Genomic DNA, 27,598 nt, shown 5'->3' with positions numbered 1-27,598 from the left:
CTATCAGAATTTATGAGTGTTTTATTCAGATCCTGGAACAGTAAGATTAAAGTGTGGGCGGAGCTACCAACATTAGTTCTCAGTAACTTCATGAAGAGTTACTGAAGTTTTTATTCACATTACCTTCTGGATGACCATTTCACCGTTAAACACACCAGCCTTTTCCCACTGAGCTGGGTAAGTTCAGTCCACTGCTCTCTTGTTCAAAACATGAGTGCCTGAGGCTATTTTATAATAAGATCTGACCAATTTGGATCAGGCTTCTGATGGCAAAACTCTTTTCCCGCTGGGCATCACACGAAAGAGAAGCCCATAGCGCGTTTATCAGAAAGCCAGACTGGATGTCTGTCATGCCGAGAACTGGATTAGTGGTAAAGGTAAGGCCAGAAAAATACTTTACGCAACAAATTCTTTGGCCAAAACCCTTGTATGACCATCAACACAGACCAACCTAACCAACATTTCAAGACTTGGAGGCTTGCCTAGTTTAAGCTTTTCAGCGAGGAAGAATGAATGCTGTTGTAATATTAAACAATCCAACGTCATTTCACATTTTGTTGTATCTGTGATAAAGCAATGGCAATGATGTTACATAATTTTTACTTTTTTTTTGTTACATATATTACTTTTTTCAAGACTTTCAGAGAGCACTTTACAGCACACACAAACAGAGAACATTGCCCACAAAAACAATTATATTTCCATCAAAATCAATACTTCCCTCGAGAGTGAGTGATCTACATCTTTTAATCTTCTGTTCTACATACTCCCTCAGTTCTCATATTGATCTTAAAACATGCAACAACGGGCCTGTTTTAGCACACGCCTGCAGCACAGGCCGAGATTCCTAACCCCATGTCTCTCTTTTTATCATTCTCTTGGCTACCCCGAGAAGCTTTCATGTGCATGTGAGCACAGATTCAGGATCTCTGCCAGACGCCCTTGATGAACACATTATGCTAGTAGGTGGAAATGGGCGAAATAACCAAATAGTTTAAAGCTGGAATGATTGGATGGATTTTACCAGTTTAACTGAGTAAAGTCATTTTAGCAAAATGATGGTGTTTTTGATATATTTTCTAGTAATAACATAATTGCAGTAATAACGACAAGCAGATTTCCCAAACACTCCCTCCTTCTGCCATAGTGTTTTCCCCATCGGAGGAACTAACTTTGTATGAACATGCACTCTAAAAATGGCTGGGTTATTTTTTAACCCATACCGCTGGGTTGAGTCCGTTGGGTTGTTTTGTTCGGTTATTTTTCCACATGTTAAACACTTTTGGGGTAGTTTTAGTTTTCAAGGTGTTGGGTTAAACCCGCTGGGTTAATGTGCTGGGTTGTTTCTGCCGCTGAGTTATTTGAAGAGTCTCGAGCGCTTACCGCCCTGAAGACGTTGAGTGTACTTCGCAACTTTCATTTTTATAAAGAACAAAGAGGCAAAGTCACTGGCTGGAGCAATCTTAAGCTAAGTTTTTTACGTTTTAATTGAATATTTATTAAAATAAGCATAATTTGTAACGTTTTGCAAGGCAACAGTGTCTTTCACTAACATTAGTGATGTAATTTAGACAACCAGTAACTGTTACCTCAGATCACCATTACAGATAAATTGACCTCGCATAGTCCTGTGAAGATGCGCGAAAATGCGAGTTAATAAAATTTTAGTGAACCCCATCACATGTAAGCTAAGTTATGAACTTTAGTGAGAATTTAACAAAATTTGAGTCAAACCGGAGAGTGCCCCTCGTGCGCGGGCAAGCATTCATGGTTCAGGAACGCCTCTCTCGGTGTCCACTCTAGATATTAAGCGGCCAGTCAATTATGTTGCTCCCTCTGTTTTAAACCAAACGTTTCAAGGTTTGTGCATATATTAAAGAAAGACGAGTGTGGTAGCCTGTATTTAATGAGTTGATTTGCTTGCACCTGTGGTTTCTTAGTGTATTAAGTGTTGTAGTTCATTATACATAATTTATATGTCTTTAGTTATTTTTATTAATTGACATTTGTTGCTACATATTGTGGAGTATGTTTATTAGTCATTTATAATGTTATTTATAATGCTTGTTAATGTTTGATATGAAACATTTGTATTTATTATAATTAAACTGTTTTCTTTTAATTATGCAAATCTAAAAATATTGCTTTTACTGAGTGTAAAAGTTGACATTTTTATTAACAATTATTTTTACAGTCAAATAAAAATTTTTTTTTAAAAACAAATGTCAATTGTCTTGATTGACAATGAAGTACATAATAAATTAAGAATAACCCAGCAAGAATAACCCAGAATTAAACACATGAATAGTTAAAATGACTACATTTTGGGTTTTTTCAATAACAAAATAATAATAATTACTTTAACCCAGCATGTGTTCTGGCCAATTGGGTTGTTTTTAACCCAGACATTTTTAGAGTGTGGATAGAAGATCTGAAGAACTTCATTTCCTGTGTTGACACAGAAAAAAATTGGATGTTAATCAATTAATATAGGTTCGGGAGCAGGACCACGCCCCTCTCTACCATGGCATCCTATCACCTCTCGCCCTTGCTATCTTATACCTGTCCTTCTTTAGCGCGGTTCATCTCGTTAAGGCTATGGAACCAGAGATACAGATTAACTCAACCGACATAGACGACGATCTGTTCGCGTCCAACAGCACTCAGCCAGGGACTAGCTCTTAGCAACCCACCTGGGCAACACTCTTCCACGGCTGCAATCTGCCGTACACATTCCCCGGCCCCGCGAGCATTCCCCCTCAAAAACCCCAAAAAGGAAATCTCCAACCTCAGCTTGATCATCGGAGTCCTCATCTCCAGTTTCAAGATCATCGAGAAGAGACCACTCCACCCACCGCAGCTGCAAAAATCGACATTTACGCTCTCCTCACCAGCGGCTCAGCCCGTACACAATTCCCAATAATTCTCCTCGACAACGCCGCTGCGATTCCCTCAGCGGTAAGGCAACCAATTTTAAATTCACCCGATTTCACTCAAGCCATGTCTTCTCTTGACGCTGCGTGCACAAACCAACCAAAATTCCCATCCACACGCATCCTTTCACCCAACCATCCACACTTCTCACCTCCCCCCAGCTGTACATACTAATACGGCTCCTGTCTCTTGCTTCATCCCGTTTACTGTCCTCCCAGTCCAGCCATGCCACCCAGTGCCTCAGGATGCCCCTCTCCTCACTGGCCGAAATGGACTTCCACAACCTCTAACTCTTCTTCCTTCTAACCCTCCCTCTCACAATTCACATTCACTATACCAGCTAACCATACCTCTTTTTCCCTAGCCACAGCCGCTCCGCCAACCAGGCCAGCCTCAGCGGCCCATTGCCCTTCTCCCGTATAAGCAGCCCCTCGTTCCCAAATTCTAACCCCTTCAAAATTCGCTATCACCTTCTCCATATTTCGTGATATCACATGCTCCGTATACCCTGACCACAGAGCCAAATTAGATGAATACCTCTCTAATATCCTTGACATGGCAGTCCGCTTCAGAGGGAATAGCTTTTACAATTACCACATTTTTTTCGCCTCCCAAGCAGCAGGTTGCTTACACCAATTCAACATGGGAACTTACTGGGGCTCCCTCGACTACGAACTCTACTGCAGAATCTTTGCAGCTCAAGCATCATCCGAACTCTGCAGAGCCCCCTCACATCCAGTGTCCATCAGGACCCCCCTTCAACCCCAACAACCTTCCTCACACAAATCACCAGTATTCAATCGCTTAACTCAAACATCAACCCCCCCATCATCCCAAAGCCAGCAGGCCCATCAGCAAAACTTCCAAAGGCATCGACAAATGAGGCCGCCCTAAACTTATCGGGGAGGCAGGATGGTGTGCAATAATTTCAACCACTTAGGCTTCACCCTGCAGACTACTTCACAATTGTTCCTTCTGCGGCAGAGCCCATGCAAGGAATTGCTGCCCTCACAACCCTACAACACCTACAGTATGACTAGCAAAGCATCTCAGCACCCCAATTAAGGTAAAGGCTCTTGCCTCCGCTTTAAAAAGCCACCCTGGCAAAGAATTTGTACATTCCTTAATTAACGGTTTCACTAACGGATTCCACACAGGCATAGAAATTTCTCCGGATACTACCCATTCATATCACAACCTCCAGTCCGCCACACTAGAACCCAACATAGTTGACACCCTGCTAGCAGACAAAGTCAAAAACGGATTTATGACAGGCCCTTTTCATATACCTCCATTCCCCGTTATACGCATCAGCCCCATAGGTATCGCCACCAGCAAATACTCAGGAAAAAGTGATTAATAATAGACCTATCTTCCCCCCATGGCTCCCATACCCCAAGCATCAACAGCATCATCCAAGCTCCAGACTTCTCCATGCAATACGCCACCATAGACCATGCCATTAAATTAATCAGCCTGGCAGGCAAAGGCGCATGGCTAGCCAAAGCAGATATCACCATCGCTTTCAAAATCCTACCCATCCATCCAGACTTCGGGCACCTTTTCGGAGTCTTCAATTGGCTTACTACTTAATACAGAGAGCGCTGGTTCGCCTCCGAATGGTCCTCAGAGTTCACATCTTTCAGATCTCAGTCAGGCGCTTTCTCTTCACCACTCTATGAGCTATATCCAATAATCGTCACGGCTATCCTTTGGGGACACGAATGATCTAGGAAATCCATCTCATACACTCAGATAATGCAGCCGTAGTAGAAATCATTAACAAGGGCAGATCACATTCAGTGGCCATCATTCCATTCATGTGCAAACTCACGCTAATCTCGGCCAAAAGCCAATTCCCGATCAGAGCCGTCCACGTACCAGGACATCAAAACACCTAGCCAATGGCTAGCCAAAGCAGATATCACCATCGCCTTCAAAATCCTACCCATCCATCCAGACTTCGGGCACCTTTTCGGAGTCTCCTGGAAAGGAGCCTACTAATTCGCAGTCCGCCTCACCTTCGGTTGCAGAAGTAGCCCTAAGATATTTGACTCCCTTTCCTAAGCACTCTGTTGGATCCTTCTCAATACCCACAGCCTCCCTCTGCGTTCATCTTCTTGACGACTTCCTCGTTGTCACACCCCCATCAACCACACCTCGACTGGGGATCTCCACTCTCATTCAACCATTCACCGAAATCAGCATCCCACTGTCGGAACAGAAAACTGCCGGACCTAGCACCTTCATAGAGTTTTTAGGCATCACCCTAGATTCAGTCTCATTCCAGGCATCCTTGCCTCCTGCAAAAATCCATCGCATCTCGCTGCTCCTCTCCAACTTCCTGCTAGCGGACAGTTGCACGAAGCAGCAGCTACTAGCCCTCCTCAGCCATCTCAATTACGAATCCCCCAAGGGAAATCGTTCATCTCAAACCTTTTAGAAAAACCCCCCACCGTTCTGTCCCTCCACGGCAGAACCATCCTAGATGAAGCTTGCAAAATGGAGATGCGCCTCTGGCAACAATTTCTCTCATCATGGAACGGCATTTCCTTCTTCTACCACGAACATCTCACCAACCCAGACGATATCCAACCCAGACGATATCCAACTATACACCAAAGCCGCACCTTCAATTGGCTTACTACTTACTACAGAGGGCGCTGGTCCGCCTCCGAATGGCCCTCAGAGTTCACCTCTTTCAGATCTCAGTCAGGCACTTTCTCCTCACCGCTCTATGAGCTGTATCCAATAATCGTCACGGCTATCCTTTGGGGACACGAATGATCTAGGAAATCCATCCTCATACACTCAGATATTGCAGCCGTAGTAGAAATCATTAACAAGGGCAGATCACATTCAGTGGCCATCATTCCATTCATGTGCAAACTCACGCTAATCTCGGCCAAAAGCCAATTCCTGATCAGAGCCGCCCACGTACCAGGACATCAAAACACCATAGCTGACTCACTGTCTCGTTTGTCTTTTCCTACAACCGATGTCCAGTCCACCTGCAACTTCATTACCTATCCTAATTCCTTCGTCAAGATTTGCACCTCCTCCATCCAAATTTACTAATCCGGGATCAACACGTTCTACCAACTAACGACCGGCAACATCTGCCCATCCATCTCTCACCCGCACATCTCCATGCTCATCAAAGGCTTGCGGAAACAAGAACCCTCTCCCGCCAATTCACGACATCCACTCACCTCCGACCTGCTCTATCTCTGCATCTCCTCATTACGATCTGGTTACCTAAATCCCCACATCGATCTGACATTGGAATCAATGTTCCTGCTCACCTTCTTCGGATTCTTACGGTGCTCTGAGTTCGCTCCTATCTCATCCACCTTCGATCCATCTGTCCATCCCTGCATCTATGACATCACAGTTCACTCTCCAGACACCCTCGTATACCAACTCCGGAGGAACAAAACGGACCAATTTGGAGCATCATGTCCCATCTACATATTTGGTCTGGATTTACATTTACATGGATTCCTTCATCAGCCCGTTTGAGCCCATCTCCACTTCACTTCTGACTCGACGCCCGATCTTCCTTGTAGGGAATTCAATGAGGAACAGTATTATTTAAACACTATTCTTCATCAAATATGTAAGAATTATCATGAGCTTTGATCACAATTATAAGTAATATATTCTCCACCACCCTTTGTAAGGGAAATAAATATCAACCCAAATTGGGATGAATTTTATTAATAATGATCAATTATAATTATCTGGATCAAATTCATGATTTGGGGAAATCAGTTAACATTACGAGCAGGTAGCAAGAATCGGCTTCGACTCCGGATTATGAGCTGGAACTACAAACAACTTCATGTGTGAAAAAACAGGACTTTATTACCTAGACTAGACACATACTAATCTAACATACACACACAAACAGTTTAGCATTGGAAGAAGGTTGAAGTTGAAGCAGAGAGAAGAACAGAACATGGATTATGGCAGTATATGATATTCAGAAGATCAATAGCCTGAACTAAACATCAGTTTCTTCTTGTAAAGCACCTTTGAAAAAAAAGTATTAATGATGCCTTATGCATCTATTAATAAGACTAAGTTTGATACTTGCACGTCTTGCCCATCAAAAGAAAGAAAGTGTCCTAATGCAGTTTGTTAAGGCTCCAGGCGATCTTGGCTGAAAGTGATCAGAGAGAACCAGTTTTATGCAGAGGATCTGTATCTGGAAAGACGAGGCCGCAGCCTGGCAAAAACGTATGGGTTAAAGGTGAAGTCTTCTTCTAGTCCATCCTTTGGAGATGCAGAACGCAAGGAGAGAAAGAACAAACCCCCACAAACTGCAAACCTGAAGAACAACTCCTAACCCCCCCCCCCCCCCCGAAAAACCAAAGAGACTCTTCTCATGGTCTTTTTTAAACCGTAAGGATGTCACATCCTACAGACGTGACTGATCCAATCAGGAGATGACAACTTTGGAGGGAAAGTTAATTGTCTTTGTCTTTCAGATGGTGTTTTGCATGTGAAAGCTGATTGGATGTTCACTAAGAAGACTTCTAAGAGTTTGATAAAACTAATATGATAAGAGTTACCAAAAACACAACAAACATCAACATTAAGAACATCACAAATGAAGCTCAAAGACACCAAACATGATCTAAATATCATCTTGGTTAAATGAGTTACTACAAATCTAATAATTCCAGTAGTTAAACACACATTCATGGATACTTTGGATTAATGTTTAAAACGGACATAACAACAAGATCATTAATACATGAAAATATATATATAAATGAATGTATTTACATTTCCATATAAATGCATTTAGTATTGTATGTCTGTCCCCAAAATGAGTGAAGAGAGTTCAGCTCCCTACATTCCATTCGGTCGTAAAATACTCTTATCTTGATGGTTTGGTGTGAGTTGCTATGGTCACCAGAGATCTTGTCCTGCCCTTGGTGTAAATTGCAGATTGGGGGTAGACCCCCAAGCAACTAGCTCACCAGTGGGGTGTGAGTTGCTATGGTCACCAGAGATTTTGTCCTGCCCTTGGTGTAAATTGCAGATTGGGGGTAGACCCCCAAGCGACTAGCTCCCCAGTGGGGTGTTGCTGCAATATTTAAGAAATTTAATTAGTTATTGCGTGTCTGATCGGTCTCAGGTACTACATCCCCTAAAGTTCCACTCTTCATCACAGAAACCGGGAAAATGGCCACCAGATTCTGGTTCAGAAAGCACTTCAACCGAATTCTCAGCATCTCCGGAATATCTCCAGAACATCGTTCAATACACTCCTTCCGCATCGGAGCACCGCCAATGCCGCCATACAGGGCATCTCAGATGAGACTATTAAACTCTAGGACGCTGGTCGTCCCAAGACTACTGCTCATACATCCGCTACAATCTCAACAGCATCCGCCGAGCTCAAGCCAACCTCGGATCTCACAAACCTAGGGGTCCTCATCGCTCGGCTGCACGTAATGGAGATAATACACCCACTCTGAGTCTCACTAAACCGACGACACCGGACACTCGGATCGACTTCTCCGCCATCCTACCCCTCTCCTTCCCTTCCCCCTTTCATCCCTAAATCCATTCAATAAATGAACCCTATTCACAAATAAGAGAGTGACGTGGTCTTTGCTCCTGAACGATGCTTAAAAGGTTTTTCACAGCGATGCCTCTTAAGAGTGCTTTTCCTATTTACCCAGATTAAATGGTTACAGTTATATTTCCACATGAACCTGGTTCGACACGACACGATAACAAACTGTTCTCGGCTTGGAATTTCTGTGCTAATAAATGCGCACAGAGCCATTATAGCTCAGTCTCTTGTGTTACCGAGGCAGCACGTGACGTCTCTGTGTTAACATTCTAAAAAAATCTGTTATCAGCCCTGCGATCAGCCCCCTAGAAAATGAAACATTTAAAGTATCGACTGTATCGAGCGAATTGAAGTCGATCGGCACAGAGTGGAACAATTAAGCAACGATAACGATTCGACGTGAAGGTGGAAAAGTGCTCTAAGAACCATTTTAGTGTCCACAACAAACCATTCAGCCAAAGGTTATTTGAAGAACCATCTCTTTCTTACTTTTTTAAAATCCGAAAAACATATATATTTATATATATATTTAAAATTCTTTACTTTTTCTTCATATTTAGCGAGCAGAATAATACGAAGGGATGAAATAAAGCAGGAGAGAGTGAAAATGAGAGGCTTTTGCTGAATCAGCACTTCCAGCAACAGAGAAAAGTGCATTAAAAAGTTATTCTGCACACCCACTATGACACAATGCAGCAATATATAACACGCATGCTCTACAGCACATTCAATGCAGCCAGACTTCTTTCATTCCACTCATACTTGCCAACCTTGAGACCTCAGAATTAGGGAGATGTTCAACGGGGGGGGGGGGGGGGGTTGTGTATGTGCGCAGCATGGAGCATTGTCATAGGTTAATGGAGGAACACTGTTGTATACAGTGTTGGGTGTAACTAGTTACTAAGTAATTAGTAACTGTAATTTAATTACAGTTACTTTTGATGTAATTAAACTAAATACTTTGTGAGATACATCCGTGTGCAATAGTGTAATTGACATAAAAATTCTAAGTCTTACTTTAAAATCTGTGCTTTAATGTATAATTCTCACATTTGGTCAGTTAATAATATTATATATTTGAATGAATTAAATAAGCCGTTTCATGTCTATCCTTTAATCACTTAACTAATCAAGGTTGATGTAGGATATAGAAAGTAATTTGTAATGAGTAACTAAATACTTTTTGGACAGAGTAATTTGGACAGTAATCTAATTACACTATTGAATATGTAATGAGTAACTAGTAATTAATTACTTTTTCAGAGTAACTTATCCAACACTGGTCGTATACTAAAATAAATAAAACCTCAAAAACTAAACAATTTGATTTATCTCGAACAATTTATCAAAAAATAAAGTAATGTTTCTATAATTTGGTAATTTGCGCGCGCGCACACTCTCGCTCATTTGACTCTCCCTCTCACGCGCATTTGCTCCTCGTGCACACTCGTTCTTTCTCGTGCACACTCGCTCCCTCTCGCGCGTATTCGCCCCCGTTCGCGCGCATTCACTCCCTCTCGCACGCCTTCACTCCCCCTCGCGCGCGTTGTCTCCCTCTCTTGGCATTCGCTTTACTTTTGTCAACTTCCGCGCCTCATATGAAACGGCGCCCAGTGACGGATGTAGCAATATTGTTGTCCGGGTGGAAATCGGGAGAAATTCGGGAGAAAGTTCGGCCCGGGAGATTTTCGGGAGGGGCTTTGAAATTCGGGAGTCTCCCGGAAAAATCGGGAGGGTTGGCATGTATGATTCCACTATGTGATGTAAAAACATACCAGGACGTTTTCTTCTCTGCACCAGAAGAATCCAGTTATTTTAAATCTGAACCCGTGTAATTAAATGGATTTGTGTAATCCAATCTAATAAAAGGCGATTGATGGTGATTTTTCACACTGCAGACGTGACACACTGGATGACACATCACATGTGTATGAAGTCTGCAACCATTAGTAAAAATGCCTTTACTTGGCTTTTAATTATTTATTTTTACTAATTTATTACATATTGTTTTATAAATCATATGATTTGCATAACAATGTTAAGTGTGAAATTAAACCATAACAGAATATACATTTCATATGTTTCTATATTCAGTATTAATTCAGACTTGTTATTGTATAAAAAATACAATTGCTCAATCTGTTGTAAATTAGGTCATGTGTTCCCATCGATACTTCACTCGTACTGCGTAGCAGGACGCTATGGGGAAAACTAATTTTTCTCCGATAACTGAAGCTTTACAATAACACAGTGAAAACTGCACGGCCAATTGGTGTGTGTAAAGTAAAACTTTACACCAATGGCAGCGAAACTGCACGGACCTAAGGCGATGGCGCCCGCCAAAAGGGGCGGGGCTAATGGCTATATAAGCAGACACATCGCCATAGGGTCCTCAGATCTCTTCTCCTTCAGCGAAGACTTCTGGTTCGCTACCCGGACTGATAGCTTCAACGTCGAAATAGCTTTCGAGCGGACTGGACCTCTCTGCTCAGCGATTCTGCTGGCTTCCTTTTCCCTGCCACTATCCGGCAAAGCTCTAAAAGGCTATTTTCCGAGCAAATTTTCCGGCGGCGTTGTTGCAAATGCCGCGCCGTCCCTGTCACTCGTGTGGGGCCCGCCTCCACGCCGCTGAAGGTCACGGCGAGTGCATCTCATGCTTGGGAGTTTCCCACGCTCAAGACGCACTCGGAGAGATGGGATGCTCTCACTGTGAGTGCATGAGTCTCTCCTCTCTGCGCTCGCAGAAAGCCTTCTGTTCAGAGAGCGATTCCGCTCCTCGATCCCTCCCGCTTCACCCTGTGGGGACAAAACAGCGGGGTAGAGGAACTAAGCGCTTGGGGAAGTGCGGGCTCACGCCACCTCGTTTCAGCAGTTCGTTTCTCTCAGGCGTAACTGCGTCCACCAGCATCCGCCGGTGACGTGGTCTCGTTTGGCGGAAGCAAATTCGAGGAAGACGACATCATGTCGTTAGCGGCTTCAGACGGGGAGGAGCTATCGGGCTCAGTTTTGGAACCCGCCCCCTCGCCGTCTTTAGAGCACAGTGAACAAGTGCCTAGCATTGATTCCGAGCTTTGTCGGGTCCTCACTAAGGTTGTGGAAGAGCTGGGCTTAGAGCGGTCCTCTCCGAAGGAACCTACTCGCAGCCGCCTAGACGAATGGTTTCTGCCGTGGGGCCCAAGCCTCTCGGCAGCTGACTTCGCCGTTCTTCCCGGAAGTTCATGATGAACTCACCAAGTCATGGCGCACCCCCTATTAGGCCCGTTTACGACCCTCTTCTTCCTCCGCTCTCACCTCCGTTGACGGCACAGAGGAAAAATTATATGGGAAGCTGCCTCCCCTTGATGAGTCGGTGGCCACACATGTGTGTCCGCCCTCAGCTATCGGTTGGAAGGCAAAAGCGTCTCATCCCTCCAAGCCGTGTAAGACCACCATCTCTGGCTTGACCTCCCTCAAAGAGGGCTCTCGTGAGTGCCCAAGCATCCCGTTCTGTTGCGGATGCCGGCGAAAATGTGTTTTTGTTTCACAATGTGAATACCGGGTCTGTTCTAACGCCCGCACAACCCACCGCTGTTATAGTGGGCACATTAATAAAACACAAACCTTTCAGAAAAAGGGCAACCTTCCTCTTCCACTTCCATTGGCGGCTTACCTCCCCAGTGCATTCAACCTGTTGCCATACGGGCCAAGGCCTGGCAGGCCATCCCCGGGGTATCGTCGTGGGTGATGGGGATAATATCTCGAGGATATTTACTCCAATTCGCTCGCAGACCCCCGCGGTTTCGCGGAGTGATCTCCACCCGAGTTCAGGACACAAATTCACACAAAAGCCATAGAGCTGAGGAGCCATAGAACTGGTTCCTCCAGATCAAACCGAGTTGGGCTTCTACAGCCGCTACATCCTCGTACACAAAAAAGGATGGTGGTCTACACCCCATCCTCGATCTCAGACATCTGAACCGTGCCCTTATGAAACGCGTTTCAGAATGATTACACTGAATCAGATCATCTCGTAAATATGCCCAGGGACTGGTTATTCTCCCTGGATCTGAAAGACGCGTACTTCCACATCCAGATAGCTCCCCATCACAGACGATTCTTGAGATTCGCTTATGAAGGAGTTGCATATCAGTACATGGTCCTTCAATTCGGTCTGTCTCTAGCTCCTCGCACTTTCACGAAGTGCATGGACGTGGCTCTATCCCCTCTCAGGCAGACGGGAATCTGCTTTCTGAACTACCTCGACGACTGGCTTGTCCTAGCACAGTCAGAGGAAGAGCTCAGAATGCTTGGTCTCATGGCCTCCGCGTCTCAAGTACTGCAGTTAGACGTTTTTCTGGGAAAATTCGGCAAGGCAGAAGTCGGCCTTTTTGCCTCAGAAGACAACACTCATTGCCCAACCTATTTTTCGAAGGACAAGGACGTCTTGGCCCCCAGCTGGCCCAGCCGGCTCCTCTATGCCTTCCCCCAGATCGCTCTTATACCACAGACGATCAGGAGAATCAAACTAGAGGTGTCGCCTCTTCATGGGCATGGTCTAGGGGAGTCTCCATAGCGGATATTTGTGCGGCCGCCTGCTGGGCTTCGCCTTCCACATTTACCAGATTCTACAGTCTGGACCTTCCAGCCTTACAGGCCCGGGTCCTTTCTGCTTAAGACTAGACTGCCGGACCGTGGTTGCCCTCAACCACACCGGCACCTAGCACATTTTGGGACGATTAACCGGATTAAGCCACCTATTAGATTGGTTTTTTCATCTTCTGCAGGGCATCCATGCCTTATACCTATCCTCGAGCCATGGCACCGGGATTATATGGTGTCTTTCGTTCCACTTGTAGCATGGCGGGATTATGCTGGTTCCCCATAGCGTCCTGCTACGCAGTACGAGTGAAGTATCGATAGGGAACGTACTCAGTTAATAACGTATGGATATGCTGCATATGGTCGTCGCTTCAGTCGAAGTAACCTGAGGACCCTATGGCGATGTGTCTGCTTATATAGCCATTAGCCCCGCCTCTTTTGGCGGGCGCCATCGCCATAGGTCCGTGCAGCTTCGCTGGCATTGGCGTAAAGTTTTACTTTGCACGCACCAATGGCCGTGCAGTGTTCACTGCGTTATTGTAAAGCTTCAGTTATCGGAGAAAAAGGAGTTTTCCCCATAGCGTCCTGCTACGCAATACTTGTTCCCGTATCTCAGGGAACCGAGTACGTTTTGTCGGTAAAATGGCCAAAGATATCTGTTAAGCCCAAACCCAAAATTAGATGTAATATATAACTCTATCTATAATATAACATAGATTATAGACCACTTCGTAAGATTGGTCCAGAAGCACTTTCGGTTTGGTTTTGATTTTATTATTAAATCTTACATAATTAAATCTTGAAGATATTCGTTTTTTATTGGAAATTAAATGTATGTTGGTTGTATTTCGTTTAAATGTTTGTGTAGTGTTCATAAACAGAAACAGGAAGTTCTTCTGGACCAGTGATGTTTATGTTTTCTCAAGTGGTCTATACAGAATGACAGAGATAGACAAGATATGCAAAAATGGAAAATCATGTTTTTTATTTAGGTTATAGGCATTCACTTTAACTTCCTAAACAAACCCCTTTAACCACCTGAAAATTCAATCTAGGTCATCTGCTAACTTACTTTTTACACTTGAGGGTCAATGTGTGTGCGTGCACGTCTGTGTTTATATTAAGAATATAATTGTTCTGTGATAATGAGATAAATCCCTCACTGTGCTGTGTATAAAACACACCAGCACACAAATAATTACACACAGACAATTATAACTACATAGCAGCGGATTCAGTGACTGTTTGTTCAAGATATGCAGCTGTCAACAGTGACCTTGCTTCAATTACAAAGCTAATGATTTGACACCAGAAAAGAATCATGGGTGCTGATTGACACACGTGAGTGAAATGCATAAATACAGCTGTACTGCAAGATTAAGTGCATCACTCAGCAAGTACTTCTCTGCAGAATGCAGTGCTTTCAAGGTCTACAGTTTACCTGTTTGCGTGTTAACGTACAACTATGTTGTGGTGAATTGTAATATAGTACATGACTCTAACTCAAATATCAGTCTCAGACTCAGACTCAATCCTCAATTGTGCGTTTAGAAACTTTGGAGATATCTTGCATCTGTACTTGTAGAGGTGTGACATAGCAAACTATTATCATGTATTAGCAAACCTCATTAGAGAGGGATGCTTCTGTATGATCTCGGTGGAGTAGTTAAGTTTGGAAAGGACAGAGATTGAGGCAGGGAATTTTTGCTAAAGCCATCCAAATCAGGAAGAGGTGCCGACCTGACAGATCCTGACAGGACCCAGAGGATCTGCAGTTCTGTAATGAGCTTTGTTCTCCTGGGAGGTCCCTTCTCTATTCATGAACATGGCCAGCTATTAAAAGAGAAAGGAGATAAGAGAGGAGGCGAGGTCAGACAGTGGTGTCTGTTGCCTGCTTTGGGGGAAATGTAGCCATTACAGTGGAGTTTTTTAAAAATGCATAATTAGAATTTTCCTTTGGATAAAAGATTTACCAAATGAATATATATGTCTATTGGTATTTTTCTCTTTCCCAATAAGTCAGAGTTGGACTGAGTTTTATAACCGTTTAAATCACATTTGCCAACACAGTGTCTCATAATAATAACCTCAGTTCAGCATGTCGTTCTTAGGATTGACTGGTTGTGCCCTCTGTTTGACTGAATGTGTTCAGTGGGTGTGAATAGATCCAAAGCATTTTAGTTTTACCAATTAAATGTATTTGTGTGTGTGTGTGTGTGTGTGTGCATGAATAAATCTGAGATTGAAGATCATCTCTTATTGTGTGTGTATTGATGTACAGGCGGATATGAGTGCTTGCCTTTTTGTACCCCACTGTGCCGTTGTCCTTATGACCACATAACTGTCATCTGCGATTGTGTTTCCAGTGGACAGGCAGTCAACACAAAGCCTGGAATACCACTGTGCTTGTGTGTTGTTAGGCATTTCTCAAAGAGATTTAAAAAAGATTTTAAACAACTAGAGGGTGAGTAAAAGATGAAAGAACTTTTATTTTTGGGTGAACTGTCCTTTTAAACTTAAAATACTGTATAAGCTTCAGAAAGACAAATGCTTTTCAGAGCTAGATGTTCAGTGAATCATTTAAATTTCATCCACATTAAACCTGTTTGTTGGATCATATAATCTTCCATGAAATTCTGAATTGTTGAAGTCACTATTGCATATTACAAAGATTTCACAAACCCAACCCCCTTCTGTCTTATTAAAGTCATGACACTGCAAATGAAAATGATCAAACTAACCACACAAAGACCCTGCAGACACACATTGAAGCTATAGATAGAGGGCCATAAGACTTCACTGAAGAGAAGTGAGCGGCTGTTTAAGTAATACTTTATTTAAATTTATGTTATTAAATAAATCTCTTTTTGTTATTCTTCTTACTCATCAACCCTATATTACTAAAAAAACATGACACAGGACCTTTGTAAAAGTCAAACCTGCATGATACTTATTTTTTATTTGTACATTTTCATTTACATTTCATTAAATGTTAGGTAGTTTTTTTGTGACTTTTTGAATCAGAAAGGGACTGCAGAATCAAGGCACATAATGTGGAAAAGAATCCAATCCAGTTCATGAATCTTACTGACTGTTTGTGCTGCAACCTTTTATTAATATTTGGCTGAAAATAACCAAGTTGTGTTGAGTTTTGAACTGCTCATGAGTAAGTTATAACGTCTGTTTCCTGCAGGGTATCTTTCGACAATCACTGTGCTCTGACCCATTTATCTGTCGCTATGACTCAGAGCAGAGATCAGCATGTGTACATATAAAATTCCCAAACACTGGCCTTTATCTCTAGGAACTATGCTTACATGGTAACCAAAGAGAAACGTATTTAAAATACAGGGTCATAGTTTATCTGCAGGGATTATTGTTAGAGAGAATCACTAGAAACACAATTTGTTTTGCTATTTTGATGGAATGTTCCCACTATATTATATAGACGTCGTTAAACACTGTGCTAACACTTCCCAAAAGGCCCTATTGTAAAAGGGATGAGAAGAGCAGAAAATGTGCTAAATAAATATAACCCCCCCGCAAATAACCATCCCAAATGGTTAGGATAACAAGATAAACTGGATAACAGTTTTAAGGTAGGAGAAAAAAAGCATGTGTTTTGTTATTATTGTGAAAGGCTGTGATAAGTGGACTTTATAAATTAAACAACTTTTAAAGTGAATGCTACAAAGAAAACAAATTTGTTTTTAAATTAATATTAACGAGAGAGCATGTAGGTGTATATTTATTTTTTTAATTTCTGCATTAATGCATTTAGACCAAAATAAAAAAGGGCCTGTGTTGACCCAAAACAAATGTGTGTATGTGAAGAGAGGGGAAAAGGGAGAGACCTTAATAAAAAGCAGAGAAGTCACTCAAATCACCTTTAATGTTAACATAAATGCAAAATCGACAGGCTGTAGTGAAAGGACATATAATCCAGACACATATACACGCATCCAGCCACAAACACAGGCACACAAACACACACGCACACAAACAGCTCTTTTTTTATTCTATGTGACACTGCACAAAAGCAAAGGGGCAGCCCCAAAGAAAATTATTAATCTTGTCTGCCTGCGTCCTCCTTGTTTGCTGATACAGGTGAAGTTTCACAGTAAGAAAATAAAACAGCAAAACAAATCAACAACAAAATCCATATACATATTATAATGTTCTTTTTAGTAAAAGATATATATGTTACTTAATATAAGTTACTATAGTTTTATTAAATAGACTTCTTGCTGGAAAAGCCCTAAATGTTCATACAATTGTGAGGTTTCTCGGCTTGGTTTCCTAAACATAAAAGTGTGTAACATGTTACCTTTTTATCGAGTACAGAGAGGATTCAAGGTATGAGAAACCAACGCCCAAAGCCAGAATAACCTGTGCTCATGCTAGTTTGGAATGGGACTTTGACACTGTATGTGGGAGTGTTTTGAATGCTGCACTGCATGATGTTACCTAAAAAGAATTAACATCTTGTGCTTCATGGAAATCCCCATGTTAAGGTGCGTAACCACCAGACAATTATTATAACACATGCACACCGCTTTCAATTTAGGCATTTCAAATGGTAACAAATTTTGTTCATGCGACTAGTCTTAAAATATGACAGACCAATATATAAACATGTCATCCAGACAATAGATATTCGGCTGTTTTTATATTGTACTAACAATAACAGCATCCACTTTCTCAACTAAGAGGGTCTTCTTTTTTTAGAGAATATATTCTCTGATGTGTTATTTTGTTTCAGTAATTGTGTGTTATTAAATTAAATCATATATATCAGAATTATATCAGCGATTATTCACCTTTCCCTCGAGCCACATCGGACTTACACAATTTAGTCCATTACATCCATTTGCACTCTTTCTCAACCGTTTATGATACAATTCCCAGAAAGGTTGAATGTGTGTTTTTGTGTATGAATGTGACAGACGCTATGTTTATGTCTGCTGTATGGGACCAGTGGAATAGGGTCTACAAATAGGTCAGGGGCCCCCTCGGGCCCCTGTGTGATTCTGTGTGTCACCCCTTACACAACAAGCAGCTGTCTGAGAGATTCATATAAAATCCCTTCTGAATGCGCAACTGTCAATGAACATACACAACTGCACTTAAAGAACAAGCATTTTACATATGACTGTTATTAAATTGAGATTAATATGTTATGTTCTGTTGTTTAGAAATTAACTGCAAATTAATTTGCAAACAGAAACTTGCCTTGTCTTAATCTATTCTACTTTCTCTTTTTGAGTAAAACAGTAACTCACTTTAGGCAGATTGTGCATGTGGTTTGCAAAATAATTCACATAACTTTGTATGTATTATCTACTGTATATTTTGTATACCATGATTTATTTTATATAATTTGCACAAACAAAAAAATGTTATCTAATCATTGAAGTACATTTCATTGTTTTAATAATATTTAAAGCTCTCACTGTAGTTGAGATCCCAGCCTTTTGTCTCTCAGATAAATACCGATTTGTGTCAGACTGCAAAAATATAGTCTGTATATACTTAAAATGCTCTTTAAAATATTATTTTAATTCTTAAATTATACATTTGATTTAAATAAAATGAAATGTTATTTAAAGATCACGTTAAATAGCAACTCTCACTTCTTTTTATTAGTAGCTTGTAGTAAAGCCAATTACTTGACTTTGTTGAACTACCTTAAATAATGAGTAGTATGTAGCTAAAACCCCAACACTGATTCTGAGAGCGTAACAATTACAAAGACAGTTGTGTGTCGAGCTTCCTGCTCTAAGCTCACACTGCAGTCCATGCTTCTTCTGTTCTACAGGGTGCCAAGAGCTCAAGAGGGGTTCTAAGAGTATAAGACCTTTCTACCAAACACTGAGCAAGCATTTGCCGTGTCGGGATGATCTAACAAAATGTTCCTGTGATCTGTCAAACAACTCATGAAAATAATAAGTGACCGTATGTGTGGGAAATCATTGCAGGTTGGAGGAATGTATCTTGAAACAATGTCATGTCATACTATATGATGACGTACTGTACAAGGTCATCTTAGCATTAATAGAGTCTGCATTGATAGCAGTTGAAAGCAACTCTTATAGGTTTTCTCTGGACTGTGATTGATATTTCTCTCCCATAACGTATGAACTTAAAAAGTAATAATAATGTGACTTCTGTAAGAAGACGTTTTTAATGTGAATTTATTTCTCATCTAATGCACTCTCACTTAAAAAAAAATTGTCAATTATATTATAAGAATTTGAGGAAGGATGAATTGAAATATTGAATGGATTTCGCAATATTTACTAAAGCTCTTTGTACAAATATGTGGTTCAATGGCATTTTAACCTACAATTTTACACTTTAAACAATCAAGAGAAAAAAGTTTCAAATTGCAACTTTGAATGCTTCCAAATTATTTTTAACCGTACTGTATATTATAGAGGCTGGTCTGCTCGTACAACATTTCAAACTTTGTTTACATTAGCTGTTGGACTTAAAAGGTCGGGAAGTAAATTTGTAATTTTTCGACCCGCCCAACGAATACTATGCAGAGTTAACACACCTGTCTAATGAAGCCTAAATTGTGCACTTTGAAGTACTGTGTACAAGCCTTAATAAGGGAATAAATTAGGTAAATTCTCAATTTGTGCACTCTTCTACTCCAGTTATGCAAATCCACATTACATTTGAAACACGTTCAGGATAAAAGCATTGAGTCAATGCAGGGGAAGTTTCTAAGCTTTGGTCCCCAGAGGGAACATGTCATCCGGCCTGATTAAGTCCTCTTTTAAAAAACAGGAAGACAGTTTACAGCAGCCTTATGCTATCACCCTCACAAAAGCAGCACTGCAGAGATAAGAACAGGGGGAAATGAGGTATAACAGAGCAGCAGAATACAAGAGAAGAGGTACAGTAAGTACATTAAGGTGGCTACAGTCAGATAGGGAGAGCATTATGTATTATGGACAGAACGTGACAAACACACTGCTGCAGACCGCAAATCGATCCACAAATCTGCTGTCTATGAAAGCACAACTTCAGTCTTCTATGGCCAAAAGTGGAGCAACACTTCCTGCAACACTGCCTGCCGATAATCAACGTTTATAAATGCATTAATACTGTTGACTAGACTCTGCATTCAAGATGAACCAAACACTCCGCTCATATTTGCATAAAATTCTAGGAAGTTTTCATAGTCTTTTGGCTTTCTGTTTTTTCAAACCTTTGTTGCAAGTCTTAAACATATCTACGATGAATCCCAAAATGCTGTCCAGGTAGTCAGATCATTTATTTTTAAGCCAGCCTTACACTAGGTTCCTTTGGCAAAAAAACGAAAACTTGATGAAATCTTAGTTCTGTGCAGCCACCGTAGTGCTAGCTTTCCTGTGGCTCAGTGGTTAGAGCATGGCACTAGCAATCCCAATGTCATGGGTTCGATCCCATGATTGAACATAGTCAGAAACAAATGTATAATATAATTCGATGTAAATCACTTTGGATTAAAGCGTCTGCCAAATTGGTAAATGTAAATGAAAGGGAGTTGGAGTGAGGCATTGGTTGCAATTCGTAACCTCACCACTAGTTCCTGTTACATTTCATACACTGGCTGGACCTTTAAAGCAGGGCAAACACTGAAAGTTCATTAGTGTTCTCTTGAGTTTATGTGTGAGTGTCTAAAGATCTTCCTGACACAGGCAATCTCTGCTGCATTGCTGATGACGCTTGTGGTTTTAGGGCTGAACGCACTGCAGTGTTGTGGCACTGTTCGTACCTGGAAACTCGGATAAAGTTCTGTTCTTATGCGTACACAAGACATCGGATAGCACCAGGGCCCGTCCCTTATCTCCTGTTATATTACGCATTAATATTCATAGGAATAAAAGACTAATCCGCCACCTCACCATTCTATTTTGTTGTCTAAAGGCAATGAAAACAGTCATGCATGATAACTTTCAGAGTTCAGAGTAGGTGAACCAACAAACACTTGCAGGGTGCTGCAATAATATTGAAAATGTCTGTCCATTCTTAAGGGGCTTTTCAAAAAATACAGTTACCCGAAACGTATTTAATTTGAATGTAATGTTGGCCATTTTCAATGACATGAAAGACTTTGCAGATGCAGTGTAGGTGTGTAAAGCGATATGACTTTAGTTGATAGAATTTGGCCTAGATAGCTTAGATTAAAATAATTTTGGTTAAACCAATGGTTATGTTGTTTTTTCTCAGTGTTGTTCATAGTCAGAATGTTCCATTCCATTCCATTCCATTCCATTCCATTTTCTACCGCTTATCCGAACTACCTCAGGCCACGGAGAGCCTGCGCCTATCTCAGAAGTCATCGGGCATCAAGGCAGGATACACCCTGGATGGAGTGCCAACCCATCGCAGGGCACACACACTCACTCATTCACTCACGCACTCACACGGACAATTTTTTCCAGAGATGCCAATCAACCTACCATGCATGTCTTTGGACCAGGGGAGGAAACCGGAGTACCCGGAGGAAACCCCCGAGGCACGGGGTGAACATGCAAACTCCACACACACAATTCAGAAGCGGGAATCGAACCCCCAACCCTGGAAGTGTGAGGCGAACGTGCTAACCACTAAGCCACCGTGCCCCCACTAGTCAGAATGTATATACATAATTTCTTCCAGCAATACCTTCCCATTTTGATCCGATTTATTAATACAATGGACAGTTTAAATCAATGGCCAAATGGTCACCAATAACATCCAATAGGACATCCATTAGTAGGCACACCTACTAGCAACCCACAGTACATCAGCCTGGTGACCTCCAGATAAAATCGCTGCATGTGCGAACAGGGAATTATATTACTGAGAAGCTGACATCAGCGTGATCCATTTGATCTCCATGTTCCTACAGCACCATTTTTAGCTAAGGTTTCTTTTTATTTCTGTTTGAGAAAGTTATTCCAGACATTTCCTGGAATGATTTGTACATAATCCTTTACTCCCTAACGTGACACTGTCTGTCTCAGGGAGAAGTTAACACTTTGGAACACTAAACACTGTTGACATGGTGACACCTCACTATGAACTGTAATCAGAAACGACTCAGCGACTATAGAGATATAGAAAGTGATAGAGAGAGAAAGGGAGAGAATGAGAAGAGGAGGAACGTGAAGCTGAAGATTTTCACAAACAAGTTCACAAATACAGTGAGTTTAGCTGGACTATGCTTGTGTGAAAGTTTCACCCTTTATAACTAACCACCCACAAACCAGTTTAACCAGGAGCTAATGTGCTCATATAGAACTGTGCCATAAGTATTTAAAATTTCTGTGTAGTTTACGTTTTATATAGAGTGCATATTACTGACAATAACACTATATTTTGCCAGTAGAAGATAGGAAGATGTTTGTATGAATTTGTGCCCTTTTGAGTGATCATTCAGTTTGATGAGCATAAAGTGTGTTTGGTCAACTAAACATGCTTTTTTAAGCATTTTTAAGATCCGATTCAGTTGCCAGGATCACAGTACAGTACTGTCACAGATAAACAGCCAGATCATATCCTCTATAGGGGTTCTGAACATTTGTGAGGCTAGGGACCCCATAAAGATGGAAAAAGTTTTCAAGGATCCTCTCAATATTATAACAGTTATGACTCATATTTTTTCCAGAATTTGCACTTTTATTGAGGTATGTGTATTGTTTTTTTCAAACTAAATACTTCAGATACGTTTCATAGTAATAATAAATAATAATAATAAAAGCACATTTCATATTGAATCATTTTAATACCACGTATGTTCTTCCAAAATAATTTCTTTCAAAAACTTTGTTCAGGCAATATAAATGTTCTAATAAATTAATAAATTATATTTATAATTAATAGCAAATTTTTTTGTGGACCCCTAGTTATGGACTGTGAACCCCACTCTGAGAAACTCTGCTCTACAGAACTCCATAATTGACCCGTAAAATGGTGCCATCCAAATTACATTTGCCCGTTTCTATGCCAGTACCTGATTTGCATAATTTCTTTAGTGATTTGGATGCTAACAATGGAAACGTTAAAATAAACAATTCTAGCGGACTGCTGACACTATTCTTCTACACATAAAAATATGTTTTCAACCTATACTTGGGTAAATTATAAACAAAACCAATGTTGGGTTCTTAATTAACCTATGTCGGGTTAATATGTGAGAGCAAGTGTGATTAATAAATATAGCATTTCATTTTTGGACCATTAGTGGCATAAAACTGAAAAGTCTGACAAAGCAAACCCGTTCTAACCAACGTGAATATTTTTGGGAAAAACGTCATGGTTGTTGACCAATGGAAGACCGAGTATTTGGCAAACGATTGGGAAACAATCACTTTTGCAATTCCCTTAATGCTGCAATAGTTATAAAAAGTGAGGACTGGAAAAAGTATTCATCAAACTTAAAGCAGAAGCGTAGATATTTTCAAGAGCAGCCCATTCCACCAGCATCATCGCTTAAGCTCTCCAACCCATTACGGATGGATTTAGCATCTCTAAAATCCCACAACGCCCCAACAACTAGCTTTCCCACTCTGCCAAAGAGCAGGGGATTTGACTTTTCTATTCTTTTTTGAGGGATGAAATACAGGAGAAGTGAGTGTTAATGGTGCAGTGGGAAGAGAGAGGGGTGACTTTGCCCTTGAGTGACGTGTTGTATCCGCAGGAGGAATCACATTTGATTAAAAAAATTAAAGCCTTTCCAAAATTAAAGAATGCTGACATACTTTAATCTTCCCCACATGTAGTGGTTTTGCTGCAGCGAGCCACACACACTTACACATTCACACGCATCCCTATTGCTCTCAGTATCACCTGGAGGTGTGTTATTGCTGGACGTGTTACATCTATTGTGTAAGGCTTTTTCGGTGCAGTGCATACAGGCTAAGATCAATAATATAACATCCAGTACAGGGCTCAACAATAAAGTGGGCCGATGGCCTGAGCGTTTCCAGAAAGAACTGTCACAGTTGTCACAACTGATGCATTTGTTTTTCTTGCCAAAATTATGACATATTCTAAACATATTATGAACATTCCTGTGAATCCTGCTAATTTAAATGTCATCATGTGTCATATGATCAATTGTTAAAACTTAACAACATACTGTATTTGTTTATTAATAGTTTTACTTTAAATGCACTTTGTGTGGTCAATTCTAAATTATCAAGGTATGAATCCAGGGGAACACAGATAAATGAACTTTAAATGTAATAAAAGCATCTGCCAAATGCATGATGAAATAAAAATATATCAAATGTTAATTAAGGTCTTGTTTATAATATTAGTTGTGGGGCCAGTGATGTTGGCAGGACCTGTAAAAGTCTAAAATACTGTCCTGACCTGCCAGAAAGAAAATCTTTATTGTTGAGTCCTGCAATATAATGTTCTCAATCCATCATAGAGCATTTCAGCACGCCTGGGGAGTTGTGGAGACAGTTTTCCATCTTCGTTCTCTCATTATACACTGCATGAGTCTTGAGAGAATGTCCTATATATTGTCCATTTATATTCCAAGCTGAATAAAAACTGAGAAAGTTTACTGGATTAGTCCTCAAATAGTTATTTTGACCTCTTTCGAAACTTTTAGAAAACAAATTGTTTCAAGCTTCCTTGCCTGTCACTGTTTCTCTCTCAGGTGTGTAACACAATATTATCACCCTGCTCCAATTACATTACTAACACTAAGGAGAGCGTTGTTGTGTGTATAAGCATTACTAATATGCAATCTTTCCCTGTCTGTCTTTCCTTCTCTCTTGCGTCTCTTCTCTTCAACTCCCGCTAGTCTTAATCTAAAACTAATATGTTGACACATTCTAAAAAGTGCACTTAAAAATTCCCAATCCCAGAATCCTTTACGACTACGTCCACAGCTCAATCTCTGTTCTTGGTATGTACTGTTATGGTTTCCCAGGGTTCCTCTGTCCTCAGGTCACACCTGCATTCCTGGTTTGCTAAGGTCCCCGTTGCCATGGTTACCTCCACTTCCTCCACCTCTGGTGGCCGTCTCCTCATCCTCGCTGTCTAGCTCTTCACTCTTTCTCTTGCTGTAGCGCTCATAAAGAACCATGAGCACGCCCATTACCCATGCTGACACCGTTCCAGCACTAAAAATTACGAAACCGATGGCGATGAAGAACAGGTAGTCCCAGTAACCCAGGCCCTGGTGGCATTCCGATCGCAGTTGCATTCCCACCTCGGCTAGTCGTTGGCCCAGCATGTCTGGAGGTCCCTGGCACACTGTTTGCCCCTCATCTAGACAACACAAAAGCAAAGTAAAGAAAATGAAAAGGGGGGTTTTACAGATAAAAAAAGTCAAGAGGTCAAAAGTGTAACTACAGAGAAGATGCTTTGAAAGTACAAGCACAGCAACACCATGTACCCAATAGATAAAGGTTATTTTCTTTTGTAAGAGCACAGTAGGTGATGGCATATCATATAAGGATTTTTTGTGAATCATGATTAATTACATCTTATGAGTCTGCAGGCTTGTTAAAACTAGACAACAAGGGCCCTGAGATAAATAACAACAGCATCTACAGATTAGGCATGACGTTGCAAGTCACATTTTTAATTTGTGAGATTTGTGCAACAACAACACAATTTATTTTATCGCACTTTATACAATATCCATCTATGATACATTAACTGTATACAATCCTGACAAATTACTCAACACACACACACTGGGCCTCCAGCAGTGACCCTGAGGAGGAAAGAGGTCAGTTAAAATCATCCCCATTTTACAGTCTAAAGCCCAACAGAGCATCAGCCTGTCAGTTTAACATATCAGCCTGACAGAGAGATCCACACACACACACACTGACTGGCCAAAGCTGAAGTTCATCTGTGATCTTTTCTAAATCCACCAGCAGTAGTTTCTCATTACAAACACTACATCCTTCCCTGTCTTTTCCTTTGGTCGTAATGCCACAGAAGCTAAATGCAGCTGGATAAATTAGATTTTTCTTATCAATCTAGCCTGCTATAAGCAAGCATGTAATAGGTTGTTTCCACACAAGTATTACCAACATGACTCTGCAGTACTATCAAAAAACCATTGCAATGCGAGTATAGGGCAGGACTACCTGTCTGCTCAAACAGTGATAGTTGTGGTGTAACATAATGTCATGATTCCGCTATCATGTCATGTTTATTCTTATTCTTGCAGCGGAGTCATGACTAAGTCTAGGGTTTTGTGTGAGAAGGACATGGCATGGCTTAGATTTTGGCTTTCATGCTCCTTCTCGTGTCTCGTCTATGGCCCCGCCCCTCTCGTCTCCTCGTTAGCTTCCCTTGAGTGTTTTATTACCCACACCTGCCTATTGTTAATTATCCTTTGTTCGTCTCCCTATTTATTGCCCTTGTATTCGCTGTCCTGTGCTCGTTTGTTTTTGTACATAGTTGTAACTTTGCTCGTCTGAACTGCTGTACCCAGGATTTATTCCATACGCTGTGTCCCAGCGTTTCTGCTCCAGCACTCTGTTCCTGAGAGTTTTTGTTACCCTATGTGAGTTTTTCGTTCCTGTTTTGGCTGTCTTTGTTAATCCCCTGTATTTTACCCCATTGTGGGTTTTGTTTTGTGTTTTATAAAGATATTTTGTTACCCCGTACCGCTGCCTGCATTTGGGTTCTCCTCTATCTCATTACGTTCCGTGACAGAACAAACGAGCCAATAATGAACCCAGCAGGCAGTAACTCGTCCCAGACTTGGTGGCAGTCAACCTACAATGAGGTCCAGAAAGGCAACGGCCCTTTTCCTCCCCAGGGTAATCGGACCCTGGATGAATATGCACGGGGATCGGTGGCTAGGCGGGGCTGTCTCCCAGAGGTCCTACTGAACTCTTATTTCCTCGCTGGCCTCGTCAGTCCTCCTCTGCCTGAGGAACGGGAGAGGATGATCCGGGGGTCTTTCCAGGATCTGGTAGAGGATCTCGCTTGCAGCAACCCGCAGGACTCCTCCCATTCCCACCTGGATTCTATCCCGGAGGACCGGGTTCTGACCACTGGGATGGTGAGGCTCTCTAGTCTCCCTATCGCTTCTCTGCAGCCGTCCACACGCCCTGTGGTCCGTTCAAGGAAGCATAGGAGGGGGCCGCCGCCGTCAAGCCCGGCTGCCCAGCCGGTCCGGTCCGGCACTCCCGGGCCTCTCCAGCCGGTCCGGTCCGGCACTCCCGGGCCTCTCCAGCCCGTCCGGTCCGGCACTCCCGGGCCTCTCCAGCCGGTCCGGTCCGGCACTCCCGGGCCTCTCCAGCCCGTCCGGTCCGGCACTCCCGGGCCTCTCCAGCCGGTCCGGTCCGGCACTCCCGGGCCTCTCCAGCCGGTCCGGTCCGGCACTCCCGGGCCTCTCCAGCCGGTCCGGTCCGGCACTCCCGGGCCTCTCCAGCCGGTCCGGTCCGGCACTCCCGGGCCTCTCCAGCCGGTCCGGTCCGGCACTCCCGGGCCTCTCCAGCCGGTCCGGTCCGGCACTCCCGGGCCTCT

The 27,598-nt window shown here is 42.0% G+C and overlaps 1 protein-coding gene across 1 annotated transcript in view; it reads right to left on the bottom strand.

Moving 5' to 3' along the window:
* Window positions 1-16,979: 16,979 nt before the first annotated feature.
* Window positions 16,980-27,598, bottom strand: part of LOC130434880 (leucine-rich repeat-containing protein 52) — a 28,348-nt gene continuing 17,729 nt past the window's right edge. Inside the window, exon 2 of the mRNA XM_056765253.1 lies at window positions 16,980-25,372. Coding sequence (XP_056621231.1) covers window positions 25,050-25,372 — 323 coding nt within the window. The 3' untranslated portion in view covers window positions 16,980-25,049. The remainder of the gene's footprint in view (window positions 25,373-27,598) is intronic.

This window comes from Triplophysa dalaica, chromosome 13 (genome assembly GCF_015846415.1).
Source record: "Triplophysa dalaica isolate WHDGS20190420 chromosome 13, ASM1584641v1, whole genome shotgun sequence".
In the NCBI taxonomy this organism is placed as follows: domain Eukaryota; kingdom Metazoa; phylum Chordata; class Actinopteri; order Cypriniformes; family Nemacheilidae; genus Triplophysa; species Triplophysa dalaica.
The sequence above is the reverse complement of the archived record's forward strand: the minus strand, read 5'-3'. Positions and strand labels throughout refer to the sequence as shown.